The 14,372-nt window shown below is 44.0% G+C and overlaps 1 protein-coding gene across 5 annotated transcripts in view; it reads left to right on the forward strand.

The window, feature by feature from the left end:
• Positions 1–14,372, forward strand: part of MAMDC2 (MAM domain containing 2) — a 166,276-nt gene that overhangs the window by 94,604 nt on the left and 57,300 nt on the right. For all 5 annotated transcript variants that reach the window (XM_057547942.1, XM_057547941.1, XM_057547943.1 and 2 more), the window contains 2 exons: positions 6,531–6,787; positions 10,376–10,469. In XM_057547942.1, coding sequence (XP_057403925.1) covers positions 6,531–6,787; positions 10,376–10,469 — 351 coding nt within the window. The remainder of the gene's footprint in view (positions 1–6,530; positions 6,788–10,375; positions 10,470–14,372) is intronic.

Genomic DNA, 14,372 nt, shown 5'->3' on the forward strand with positions numbered 1-14,372 from the left:
TTCTCTGTCCTTGGGTGACTTTACCATGGCTTTCCAGGCACTTTCAAGTATTAACAAATAGCTTCATTTTTAAGGATTAAGTTCAGTCAAGTCAAAACTCCAATTTCTCATCCAATTCAAATTTTCCCCCAGACCAGACCACAGAGCAGCATCAGAGAAGGGATTGGGCTTTATTTCTTCATACTTCTTCCCTTTGCTCTTTTCTTCCTCTTTCCCCACTAACATTGCTGTTTCTAGTTCCTCCAGGGTTGGGAAAGGTAGGATGCGGGTAGAACAGAAATGGAAGGGAAGGAGACAAAAAGGTGTATGTGACCAGAGCTGTTTAATCTGGAGTCGATGCCCTTCACACTGCAGGTGGCCAGATGCTGGCCATTTCTCTCACAGCCAGTGACAAAAATGATGCACTCTCTGCCTGGCCATCTATGAATCCCCCTTAGTGCCTGTCACTAGGTACACCATACCAGCACCTTTCTTTCTTTTTTTTTTTTTTTTTAACATCACCAGCCCCTTTCTGTTGGGGTTAACACCCTGCATGCAGTCCCTTTGAGAAGAGTTGTTTAAGGCGCTCTAGCCCAGCTACCTTCTGAGTTGCCCACTTAGGCTTAGGGAAAACTCAAATCTTTGCCCCATCAACCTCTAGAAGTACAGCTCCCTGGCAACAAAAATCCTTTCTCTCCCTTCTGCCCTCACAGGCCCCTACAACCTCTAGCTGCATGCAGTCAAGAGTCAGGCCCCAGCCTCTGTACCCCACAAACTCCAGTTACCACTGATCAAATTCTCCCATTAACTCTGCCACACTCCTCTCAAGGCCCAAGGCAGTCACAGAACCCAGGAACTTGCAAGCATGGGTGGGGATGAAATTAGATGGTAGTTTCCCTCCCCCATCCTCTCTACAAGTGGTTCCCTGAAGCCCCCTCCCTTGGATCAAGGTAAGAAAGGGGAAGCAATCTCCTCCCGTTCCCTTGGGGGGGCCAAAAGGAAACACATGGCAGGTGAGCTCTGTGACAACTCTCTTCAAAGGAACTCTTTCTCCAGTCTCTCTGATCCCTCCTTGGCCTTCTCATATATACAGGCTGGCAGGGGATGGTGGTGAGATGGGCTATTCTGGTAGAGCTGGCTTAGATTCCAGGTCTGCCACAAGGTAGCACATCCAACAGGGATGGTCTAACACCACTCTGTAGAAAGTAGAGGGACTTGTCCCCCATCGTTCTTGGCACTGAGGTCTTAGCAGAAACTAGAAGAAGTTCCACTTCAATCTGACTCTACTATAGAGTCAGACTCTATCATAGTAAAACTTACCCAAACCCTTAGAACTAAAGGTTCAGCAGATGACTGTCAGATCCGTAGACTGGAGAGCGGGCATGATAACTTGCTGTCTTTGGGTGCTGTCTCCTCACGATGGCAGCAGACCAGCTGGCATACGTTCCTTCAAGTTTTCTCCCTTACCCGGGAGACAGCTTGTCCAGACAACCACGACACAGATGCAGACGTCGCAACTGGAGCACAAATGTGGCCAACGGGACCAAATCATAGATGAGTCAGAGGACGCCATTGGCATCACAGCCAAGCCAAGGGCAATCTCTGTGGAATGCTGGTTAGCCAGACTGTTTGAAAATAAAAGTTCAGGAGCTGCCCTCAAAGTTCTTTCCCTAATTCAAGGGAAAATGGCTGACTACCAGTGGGCCACTGGTTCCACAACAAAAGTTGAGCTAGTACAGAGGACTGCTGCAAGAAAGGAAGAAAGTCCTCTTCAGAAGCAAGTGTACATGTGCCGTTATCGCAGGCATTATGCCAGAGGGGCCTGAGCTTTGGCTGGCATCACCGAGAGTTTTGATCTTTCAACAGGATCCCCAATGATTTGGTTGATTTTAGGATCCTTTCCACCTAAGATCTATCTATACCTAGTTTCATCTACTCAGACTTAAAGGATCTGATAAAAGTTGCTTCTTCTAGAGATTCTGCCGGCTCTAGAACCCTGGACCAGATAGGAGGGTTGGCCTCATTGAGCTGGGCAGGAAAATTCTCATAATATCAGACACTAGACATAATTTCCCAAGGACTCCAGGCTACCTTCTTCATTCCCCTTGGAAGGGTACACAAAACAGTGCCTGCACACTCCCCCCAACCGTTGGCTCCTCTTCCTCAGAGCAGATTGTACCCAATGACACACACTCAGCCTGGGCTGCTGGTCATTTCTCTGGCCCAGCCCCCTGGGGCAGACACCTGGTGATTTCTGAATCATCCCCACCCTTTCAACTGAGATAATAAACTTCTGATGAGCTACCTTTTATGTCTTAGTGAAAAACAGTCTTACTCAGTCAGTAAATAATACCCAACTTGGCAACAAATGAATGATGGAGAGGAAAGGGAGGGGCAGCAGAATGTGGTCTAGTCTAGTGGTTCCATGTGAGACTTGGTGTCAGCAGTCCTGGTCTGCTTCCCAGCAGGCTCTCTGACTCACTTTGAGCAGGTCACATTGTGTTTGCTGTTTTTGTGCATCAGGAATGGGATTGTGGCTCACTTGGCCTAGTGTCTTGTGCATGGGCACAAGGCACTTAACTGTAAATTCAGGGGTTAAAATATTGTCCACCCGGGAGGTGAGTGAGTAGCCTTTAAAGAACACTGTCAGATATCTGTCAACTGTGAGGAAGATACATTCATAATGGGATGGAGTGTGAGACATTGCTCCTAAACAGAGTTATCGTGTACTCCGGAAGGAGAATGAATAATTTCTAGTGGATTTGTGAGGTCTCCTAGATTTACTGAGAGTCTCGTGGAGCCTTTGGAGGTGCCTCTCACTCTGGGTAGACTGATTTCCTGCTTCATGGCTGTGGCAGTTTGGGTCCTCCGAGAAGCAGACACTAAGCTGGGATTAGGTGGAAAGAGACTTATTGAGGGAAATGGCTGGGAAGCATAAGTGGGGAGAGAGCTGGAGGAGCTGGGGCCCAGGACCATGTGTCCATTAGGCAGAGAAGTCCCAGTGCCTAGGAGACCTGACATTTTTAGGAATCCATGAGCATGTTTTGTTTTGTTTTGTTTTGTTTTTTAATATTTATTTATTTATTTGGTTGCACCGGGTCTTATTTATTTATTTATTTTTATATTTATTTTTGGCTGTGTTGGGTCTTCGTTTCTGTGCGAGGGCTTTCTCCAGTTGCGGCAAGCGGGGGCCACTCTTCATCGCGGTGCGCGGGCCTCTCACTATCGTGGCCTCTCTCGTTGCGGAGCACAGGCTCCAGACGCGCAGGCTCAGTAGCTGTGGCTCACGGTCCCAGCTGCTTCGCGGCATGTGGGATCTTCCCAGACCAGGCCTCGAACCCATCTCCCCTGCATTAGCAGGCAGATTCTCAACCACTGCGCCACCAGGGAAGCCCCATGAGCATGTTTTAATTTGATTTATTTTAAAATCAGAGGGAAAAAATGAATGTCATAATACCAAGTATTATAATAGGTCTGGCCTAGATCATATTCATCTTTATATGAATTCAGTTATAAAATGTAATTTTAATATATTTTGTGGAGAAAGGGGTCCAGAGCAGCAAAAGCGCCTAGGGCCCTAACAGAAGTCCTAACGCGGCCTGGGTGGGGAGAGCCTTCAGCACAGGATGGAAGGCTAACACCTGTGAAAGAGGGCGGCCAGGCCGATGGGGAGTTGTCAAAGAGCCCCTGTCAGGCAGAATGGCCTTGCCCTGGTACCCCTGCTCTGCTTGATCATCAGCCGAGGACAGCCCGGTGTGGCATGGCCTTGGCACCCATTGCTGTTGTGGATCCAAAGGTGAAGCAGCTGGACACTGAATGAAAAGTACGTCAGGAGCCCGCCAGCATGGCCCCGCAGTGACGTATCAAGGAAGCAAAGCATGACAGCTCCTCTACCCTGTCTCCCTGGCTGGATATCTTGGAAAGAGATTGTTTCACCAGTTAGACAAATTACAAAGGGCATAAAAACCTGCTGTCTGCCTTTGACACTCACATGCGTTCTCAGTGAGCAAAGGCGTGTTACAGGGCTAGCTGGTCACACGCGTTCTGCATTAGTCAGGGCTACCTGGCCACCAGCAGTGCTTTAGAGGACACCCGAGCTTAGGAGGGGGGTTCATGGCCCTGCTTCCTTATCAGAGGTTCTTGGATTCTGCTCAGCCTGACATTCTGATTCTTCCTTTAAAATCCCTCCCCAGGGGTGGCCAATTGGGAGCCCATCAGCTGTTTCCAGTCTTGCAGATATGTTTATTTGGCACACACAAAATTTAAAAAATTATGGTGGGAGGTGTTATGGGTTGAATTATATTTCCTCAAAATTCATATGTTGAAGTCCTAACCCACAGAAATTCAGAATGTGACCTATTTGGAAAGGTGGTCATTACAGATGTAATTGGTTAAGATGAGGTCATACTAAAGTAGGGTGGGCCCCAAGTCCAATATGACTGGTGTCTTTATGAAAAGGGGAAATTTGGACACAGAAAGATACATGCATAGAAAGGAGAATACCATGTGAACATGAAGGCAGAGATCAATCCGTCAGTGTCAAAGAGTGCCAATGCCAAAGAAGCTAGGAGAGAGAGGCATAGAATAGGGTCTCCCTCACAGCCATCAGAGGGAACTAATTTTTCTCATACATTGACCTTGGACTTCTAGCCTCCTGAAGTGTGGAACAACAAGTCTCTTTAGTTTCAGCCACTCAGTTTGTGGTGCTCTGTTATGGTAACCCTAGCAAACTAATAGAGGTATCATTTTTAAATGAATGGATTTGCCAGAAAAATCTGGATTTTGAGTTTCAATGGGAAAAGCTTGCAGCACCTGGCTGGATGTCAGGGCATCAGCTGGAAGTAGAGGGATGGGCTCTCAGGGGGGAACACAGGTCCATGCACGGGGCTGGCGCCCCTTACCACCAGCTGGTTGTTGCAGCCCGAGGATATGGACCCAGCACTATCAGATTTTCTGATTTTTTCAGAGAAGCCTAATTTCTGCTTCTCGTTGCTGGTAAAATGTGATTTCCAATGTTGGCAGCTAATCCATCACTCTATTTTCTCCCTGACCCACTCCACTTCAATCATATACTTGATCTGGCTGGTTGCTCTGATCATCTGAGTTTGTGATTTCTGTTTATTCACAGTTGCATGGCTTGGCAAGATGATCAGACAATTCTCTTTAAGCAAGGGAGATTTTTCAGAGGGGTTGAACAATTTGCTACCAGGAGAAAATGAGCTTTAATTTATCCACCTTTCCCCTCTGCCATGTTGCAGTGAGGATCTTTCTGAGACCATGTATGTGTTTTGAATCACCATTTGCTGAGGGCCTACTACATACTAGGCAGTGTGCTAGATGCAAAGTAAGTCTCCAGTGTGTGAATGCATATATTCTTCCTAATATCCTTACTGCTATTTTGCTGAGGATAAAAGGAATGATTATAAGCCTGTCACCATATAATAAAAGCAAAGACATTAAGCTGTAATTGTTCTGAGCTTGTAAATAGAAAGGCCTTTCTATCAAAGCTACATTGCTATTACTCCTCTGTCATTGCAGCTCAAATAAATTTAGACAAAATTGCTGGCAATAATAGTACCATACTGGGGAAAGCATGGTACTAAGAACATTAATGGCATTGCTTTACTTCATTATAATCATGTTAGAAAATTACAATGTGCCAGGCACATGCTAACCACTTCACATACATAATCTCATTTAATACTCAGATCAACCGTATGAGAGAAATATTTGATTCTTATTCTAGAGATCAGGAAATTGAAGCCCAGAGATATTCAGTGACTTACTCAAAGTCCCAGGGATGGTAAGATATAGAGCAGGATTCGAAGTCAGTTCTTTTAATGTCCAATCCAAGCTCTCCCCATTCTGCCTCACAGTTTCTCTGTTTCACCAAAATGCCTCTAATGCAGTCAGCCTTTGGGTCCGGAGCCCACCAAAGCCTTGCCACGAGTGGGGTCCCAAGTTCAACTTCCCAAATCCTAACCCTGTCAACAGTGTTGACTGACCTACATGTTCTATTAAAGAGGTACAAATTGTCATCTAGTTTGAATTCATATTAGTTTCACTCAAAGAACACACAGCGACATTTTGTGTACATGGGAAAGATGTACAGGAGGGTCACTGCGATTTTAAGAACAGATGGTATGTTTGGTATGCTCTTAGAAACCGTACAACTCAAAGAAGGCTTGTTGGAGGGGGACTTCTGGGGTAATGTCCTGCTTTTTTTTTTCACAGCTGTGTTCAGCTTGTAAAAATTCAAACACTTTACAGATGACACATCGACGTTTCTATATGTATGTTTTACTTCAATCAGAATTAAGGGGAAGAAAAAGAATGGTGCTTATCTTGTATTAAGCAGAGCACAGTGAACTCCACTATTTATCTCCAAGCTGCAACATTCATCAACCCGTGGCCAAACTTCTTTCCTCAATAACTCATTCGCTTCCTCTCCTCCACTCCCACTGGATTATTTTGAAGTAAATCCCAGATCATGTAGTTGTATCTGAGAATCCGCCCGCCTGTCTTAGGCTGTCTTCTCTGTGTGATTTCAGGCCACTACATGTATGTGGACTCGGTTTACGTCAAGCACTACCAGGAGGTGGCACAGCTAATCTCCCCAATGACCACGGCCCCCATGTCTGGCTGCTTGTTGTTTTATTACCAACTCCAGCAGGGGAATGACAACGTCTTCTCCGTGTATTCGAGGGATGCGGCCGGCCTGTATGAGGAGATCTGGAAAACGGGCAATCCAGGGAATGCTGACTGGAACCTCGCTGAGGTGGAGTTCAGCGCCCCGTACCCCATGGAGGTAGGTGTGCCAGGTGTGCCCTGGCCTGGCCGCTCTACAGGGATGCCACCCACACCCAGGCGTGGAATTCAAGAGATACTGCAGTCTCACACTCATTCTTTCTTTTCCGCTGTGTCTCAGTCTTAATCTTCCTTTTCCCTTCCTTGGCCTTCTCCACTTTTCTCCCTTCCTCTTTATTCCCTCTGCCTTCCTCCTTTATCACTTCATTTTCTAGAGTCTTCTTTAATAAGGACAACTATGGGACAGCCAGTCAACCAACTAGATATCTTGGGCACACTCTCCCTCTGAACCTTGCACCGTGGTCACGTGAGTTCAGAAGAGGAGATCAGTGAAATGCCTTCTACGTGAAACTCCCTCTTGAACTTCCATTCCTGACAGCAACTGAAGGTTTCCCTTACTTGAGGGAATACTCTCTCTAAATTAAAAAAAAAAAAAAAGACTTATTTTCTTCTTTTCTCCTTTACAGTATAAATAATGCCATAAAAGTCAGAAATAAACTTAAGATTGTGGCCCTAATTTGAAACAAGCCTTGGGGGCCTATAAAGTTTTTTAACTTTTTATGGTTTAAAACTCTTTATAGCTACATGAGTGGTAAATGTCCAGTGCAGAAGAATTAGAAAATTCAGAGAGGCAAATCAAACGAAAACACCCTATTCCAGCCCTGCAAAGATAAGAGCTACTAACATTTTGGTGTTTATCCGTGCAGACCTGCAGACCTGTTTTCAAAGCACATATATTAATACATATCTATGTATGTGTCTGTTGGATGGTCCAGTACTGATGACCATTCAACAAAGTAGATGAAATTGTCCCCATATTACAGATGAAAGAGGAGGAGATGGAGAGTGCAAGAAGTCTGACGTTTTGTTCTGGGTCACACTGCTGGTGCGTGCCAGGGCACTGAGAAAAGTTCCTACTTTAAATCTGACCTAAATTTGAAGCAAGAGGGCCAGCTCTGTCCGGGGACCCCTAGGACCTCTAGAGTCAGTGGGTGCAACATTGTGGTTGCAGATCGGGAACTCTAAGGAGAGTCTTAGTTCCCACGGGTTTTAACGTCTCCTGCTTTCGCTTTGCGCTTTTTGCAATATCGTCCCTAGTTCCATTTAGAGTGCAAAAGAAGCCGATTATCCTCTGGCTGCTTTTCAGTGGTGCCATCTGCTCACCTGATGTGGAGCTCCAGTGAGTGTTGGGCTTGAGTCTCAGTTTCTGATGTGTCCTGCCCAGTGCCTGCCACTCCCCTGCCCTCTTCCCATCCCCCTCCTTCCCCCAAACAGCCCCAGAGAGGGGCCTGGCGCAGTATGTGTGCTATTTCCTTTCCCAAACTCTAACCAGGGCTTGATTGGCTCTTGCAGCCCAGTGGAAAATTTTCTGTGAGTTTGGGTTACAAGGAGGAAAAGAAATACACATACTGCTTCAGAAAATTTTCCTTCAATTAAAGTCAATGAGTCACACGCACAGTGAAGGCATTGTCTTAGCAAATTCCTTTCATCCAACCGTAAACTCTGGGGCAACGTTTATACGAGTGAGACTTTGCTGAATTTTCTTTTTAATCAGTGCTTGAAAAGTTACAATGTCTGTTTACTGCTTAAGTTCACTACTAAACTTCAATACCTATCCTTTTGGGTCACACGTGTGTGATTTTGCCCTAGCAGTCGGGACTCATTACGGCCAGGATTATTTGCTCTTGGTAATTGCGGGGGGTGGGGGGGGGGGCGGGGAAGAAACTTATCCTGTGGAAATCAGCGAATTTAAGGTCCCCATATTCTCAAATGAATTTTTAAAAGGAAAACAAACATTTGAGACCCTCATTCTGAACAAGAGAGAACATAATGGCACAGAGGCTGTGATTTGCAAATTATGATCGGAAATATTCTTATTCCCCCTTACTGTTCAGTAAGATCACATTCTGTCGTTGGCTTTATCAGCTGGCACCTTGAAAACGAAATGTCACAGACTGTGTTGAGTCTGTAAACTTAATTAGCCCCTCCTCATTCGTCCACATCTGTTTCCTTGGTTCTCAGCCCTTCCTGTATTGCCAGAGACAAGCTTCCAGGGCCCCTCTTAGATTTTGCAGAGGCCAGGTGTCTAAGGACCACTGTTGTTAAGCCGAAAGGGACCATCTCGTTCAAACTCTTTTTTTAAAAATTAAGAAATTGAGACCTAGAGTGGAGAAGGGACAAGCTGGAGTTAGTTAGTGGCTAACTAGCCTCAAACATGAATGTGAGTTCAGGAGGGGGTGTCACCCAGGAGGAAGAGGCATGGATTTAGTTCAGAGCTTGTTATGCACCTGACTCCATGCTAGGATCTGTATATACAGCGTCTCATTTAATGGCATCTACAGTTCTACAAGGTAGGTGTTATAATGCCTATTTTATAACTAAGAAAAGCGAGGTCCCAAGAGGGTTAGCTATGTACCCAAGGTCACCTAGTTGGTAAGTGACAGAAATGGGATTTGAACTCTGGTCTATCTGCTGCCAAGACACCATTCTCTTTAGAAGAGGTTGAAGTCTAGACGCCTATGGGTCAAATCTAGCCTATGATGATTTGCCTAGCTGCTGTAGTGGTATATGTTTGTTTCTTTGTTTTTATTTTGCATGTTTGTTTTAGTTTTTGAATTAATTGCTAACATTGAAAAATCCAAAGATTTCAAATAAAAATCTAGAGATCCAGGTCCTCTTGACAGTTTGGTAAATCCAGGCATGTTAGTCCTAAATTCCCACACATCAGCAATTGACAAATCTGGGTAGCAGCTGCCCCCTTTAGATGAGACTTGCTCCCCATTTCACACGCTTTCCTGCTGCATCAGACCAAACCCATGTCACACTTTTATGTTACCTGCCTGGCCTGGGTGGGCACTTGAGTTTCCACCCCTGCTCAACACTGTATCGTCTCATGTTATCAATGCAGCAGAGTGGACTGCATACTTGGGTAGTTTTCCCAACACAGGTGAGTGCTGTGCTCACCACACCTGATCCCCATGGTCACAAGCAGAAAGTCATCCACTGAACTCAAAGTTACAGTTGGTGGCAGAGAAGAGAGTATAACTAAAGGGGGCTGAACTCATTAACAACCCTGTGTTCTCTTTAACCATTTGAGCATGCCAGGATATGCTGAAATCCTAATATCCGTACATAGGATTTCTGGACCTGATTCTGACTTAGGCATCAGGAAATCATCTCTGCATCTTTGTCCAGATGGACATGGAATTTTATGTATGAAAAAGGGAAAGGACCTTGGAGGGGCCTGTGAAGGGCAGCGGCAAAATTAGCCTGCCTTCTGCAAGCAGGTTGTTGTTTCTTTAATTGAAGTTCATAATGCAAATTGTCAATTCTGTAGTTCTATCAGAAAGTGATACAGGTACTTTGACACTCAAGAGGCAGGATGGGGCGGGGGGGAAGTCCACCAATAAAATGCAACTTAGGGCTTAGTATTCACTCTCCCCAAAAGAAAACTGTGGGTTAAGGAGGGAGCTGCCCAAATGCCTATACACCTGGCTGGATTGACACACCATTTTAAATCATAGTTACAAGCACTTAAGCCTAAAAGAAAATATGTAAACATGTAGCAATATGTCATTCTCCTCTGCAGGTTATTTTTGAAGTTGCCTTCAATGGTCCCAAAGGAGGGTATGTTGCCCTGGATGATATTTCTTTCTCTCCTGTTCCCTGCCAAAATCAGACAGGTAAGCATTCTCTTTTTCTTCTTCCTCACATCTGGAATTTTCCTTTCTCAACAGATGCCTGTGGTCAAGACTTGCTTTAATTCCTTCTAATTTCCCTACCTTTTCCTCTTATCCTTAAAAATTATTTAACCGAATAGTCATTTTTCTGGCATATTACTCTTTTTTTCTCTCACAGAGTGAATCTAATTTTTCTGATACCAGAGGTCAGTTGTCATGGGTTAAGAAGCTTTTATCTTCTGTACCTACTAAGAAATTAAAATTAAATAATGCTAACTCACTCCCACTCCATCTTTCTCTTTAAAGGGTAACTTGGGTCCATAGACAGGTGGCTGAGTAGGTGGAAAAAACTCTCAAAATCTACTGAGTAGAATTATAAAAACGTTCTAATTTTATGAATCTAATTTTTAAATGTCCTCCTGTTTAAAGATGTTAGTATTTGGTATACATCTCTATGATGGCTTTTGGCCTCAGAATATATACTCAGTTTAATCTCTCTAAGTGAACTCTCACATTATTTTATCATGGCCAATTTTGTTTCCATAAACTTGGTGTTTCGGAAAAAGAGGAAATTTTTACTTTCTGGGAAAATAGGTAAACAAATTGATTCAAAGTGAATTAGAAAACAAATGTTTTAGAATAAGAAGAGTGACACTATATTAATGATAACCCAGATACATGCAATCGATCTTAACTTTTAGTGAATTTGTTTCCTTGGGACGCCCCAGGGAGACACTGTGGTCATCCGTCTTATTAAGGAGCCCTCATTCTGGGTTTTGGAGTGTGGGAAGCAAATATTTGAACTTGGCCTTGGTAGTCCAACTTTCACTTAAGATAGAGTTAGTCTCTAATTTAATATGGTTTCAAATATATATTCTATAAGCAAGGGAACTGAGAAAGAATATTTTCTACTCAAGCTAAACTGTTACCCTCAAATTACAGAGAAACTTGCTTATTAGCTAAAACCAAATATTATTTTTGACTAATTCTAATTAAAAAAAAAAAACTAGTGAAACAGATAGAACCAGACTGGATTTACATACTTATATTTTTTCATTAAAATGATTTAATCCAGCTGTAATCAAAAATTAAGTCTCTAAATTTGACAGAACACAGAAAGCAAAATTGTTTTACTTCTCTAAATCTGATTACTCCCTAATTCCATCAGTTAATATTTCAGTGATGTTAATAGTAGTTTTACAACATCTTTGTGATTACTTCCAGAAAGTTTGTCTTCTCAGTCACTGGGCACTTACACTGAACTTTTTTTTATATTTCCAAGTTATACATATGGGAGAAGAGGTATTTATTCAGCATCTCTACTGGGTAGCAGGTGGGGTGAAGCAGCAGCTGGAAGGTGATAGAATCTACTGGGCCACCTTAGAAGGAATGTTTAGAAACGTTCTATAGAATCTACTGGGCCACCTTAGAAGGAATGTTTAGAAACGTTCTCCCCTTTAAAAATATATAGAATATATGTGAGCTCTTTCCTACTGACTGGTGAAAAGAAAAGAAAGATTCCAGCAAAATAAGGACCACTTATTAAGAGAGTTGGTGACCCTTCAGTCTGTAAAATCCAGCCCAGACCCTCCCTCCATAAGGACCACAGGGGATTCACATTCTTATATAAAGTTAACCAAGGTTCTGTATTGGTCTTCAGAACTTCCCAACATACCAACTTTGCTTTAAAATGGTTTAATTACATGATCAAAGTGTTATGCTTGAGAGCCAGCCTTTTGGACTCACATCCCTACTCTGCCATTTACAAGCTGTGTAACCTCTGTTAATTAACCTCTCTGAGACTCTGTTTCCACCTTTATGGGACAGGGATGGAAGAATTTGTTTCGTAGAGTTGTCCGGGTGAATGATGAGTTTATAATGTCTGTGACAGCCTTAGCAGAGTACGGCACACAGAAGATGCTTAGTCATGAGACCTAATATTATTTACTTAATTTTCAAACTATTCCCATCCATTCCTCTAGAGAACAGGGGGTCAGATTGAAACCAAAGAGAACAAGCAAAGGGCACTGCTTTGATGAATATGTAAGCTGGAGCCTGCTTTATGCCCTTCATTAAGCAGCTGTGGGCCAGATTCTGAGTCTCAGAAGCTGAACCCTCTGGTTTTCATACTTCCTCTTGCATTTCACAAATAGTTTATGGCCTTCTGTTTCGAAACAGGTGCCAACATTTTTTTCTTTATCTTGGTTAGCTTCAGACTTGTTGTCTCTGCTTTTCCCAGCTGGATCTGGTGGTTTCTTCCTTCATCTCCCTAGTAGGCTGAGACAGGAATTATTTCAACATATGAAGCATCTTGTTCCCACCATCTGGTTGCTCTTACAGTTAATCCAGTTTCCCAGACCTGAGACCCATCTCAGAGTTGCAGGTATTAAGCACCAGTGGCTTGTCACCGTGCCACCCCCCCCAGGATGCTTCCAGAGGACAGTGAGACCTCACCCCATTCCCCCCAACTTGAGTTACCACACTTCCCTTTCCAAGCCTTTTCCACCCACAAACTCCCCATCTACTGCCACATTTGGCCTAGAATCTAGATCATAGGAATAAGCTCTCCTCTTAGTCTGTAAGTCCTTGAATGCCTAACAGCTGATGCCATTCACTTCTAGGAATCCTGCCTTAACGCCCAACTCCCAAACTGAGCGTTCCAGGCTCTGCCATATGGAGACCTAACTTCCTCTCTGGGCTTGGGTTTGCCCCACACCCAGGCCAGGGTCTGGGAGGATCCTGACACTCATGGATATACATCTGAAAGGATGTCTACCTGGGCCTAAGTCCCAATATTGACCATTGATCAACAACACGCTGCCCAGACCTCTTGTCTAATTGGAAACCTGGCTCCAGTTGTTGCCTAGGTTACAGCCGAAGGTGTCAGAGTCTTCCTTAGCTCAGAGGCCCTCAAAGATCTCCACGGCCTGAGCAGTGGCCCAATCCTGCTCCATCATGATTCCTCAGTCTGCTGCTAGTTCCCACTCACCCTCTTCCCTCGCCAGCCTTGAGCTGTCCCAGCTTGCTTTTGGACTGGCTTGTGCTAAAATAAGAACTACTGTGCAAGTTTAGCAGCCTAAAGAGCACCACACCCAAAGTCTCTCTAGCACTACAGGGGCTGATAAGCCTCTTAGATCTCGAGGACTGATACTGAGTTCATCTCCATGAACTCTATGAAGCAGAGGAAAAGATGAGAAATGCTCCCAACCATTCTTCTCAAACTGCAACACCCTCTACCTGATTAGTTTATCTTCAGAGCCTCCTGATTCTAAAAAGTTCAAATGTCAGAAATTAAGTAATTAACTAAATCGTACATTATGATGCTCAGAGAGACTTTATTTCTTTTTTTGGATGGGGCGGGGATGATCAGCTGATGCTCAGGGACTTCCAATTGCCTCTGATTCCTCCCTATGCTTCAAATATGTCATTAACACTCCCCAAATACAATTGTGATTGCCACTTGACTCATGCTTCTGAAACAAGCCTGAAGCAAAGGCTCTTCATTCACCCCAGATCTTTGGGGAGCTCATTTTAGGTCACACATAGGCCCTCCGGCCTTATCTTCAGTAATTAGATACTATCTCACGACAGAAGAAGCATTCTGGGTGAAAAAGATTTAGGCTTTGAGTTACGCTTTTGAGGTTTTCTTTTTATCAGACCTTCTTAGGACCCCAGAAAAATCCATTGCTCAGACTAAGTGTTTAGCAAAAGAATATAATTGCATCCTCAGAAAAATCTTCTCTGTGTGACTCAGTTTGTCACTCTGGAGACAACAGAGCCTTGCTTACTTTCAAGTTTTAATACCACCTCTCACCCCCTCCCACACACCTAGGAAACGGGTTATGGTTCTCTTGTGGATGCCCAGGTGTATATTCCTTAGGATGTATTCCTGATGAATAATTTCAC

Source organism: Balaenoptera acutorostrata, chromosome 6 (assembly GCF_949987535.1).
Source record: "Balaenoptera acutorostrata chromosome 6, mBalAcu1.1, whole genome shotgun sequence".
Lineage (NCBI taxonomy): Eukaryota > Metazoa > Chordata > Mammalia > Artiodactyla > Balaenopteridae > Balaenoptera > Balaenoptera acutorostrata.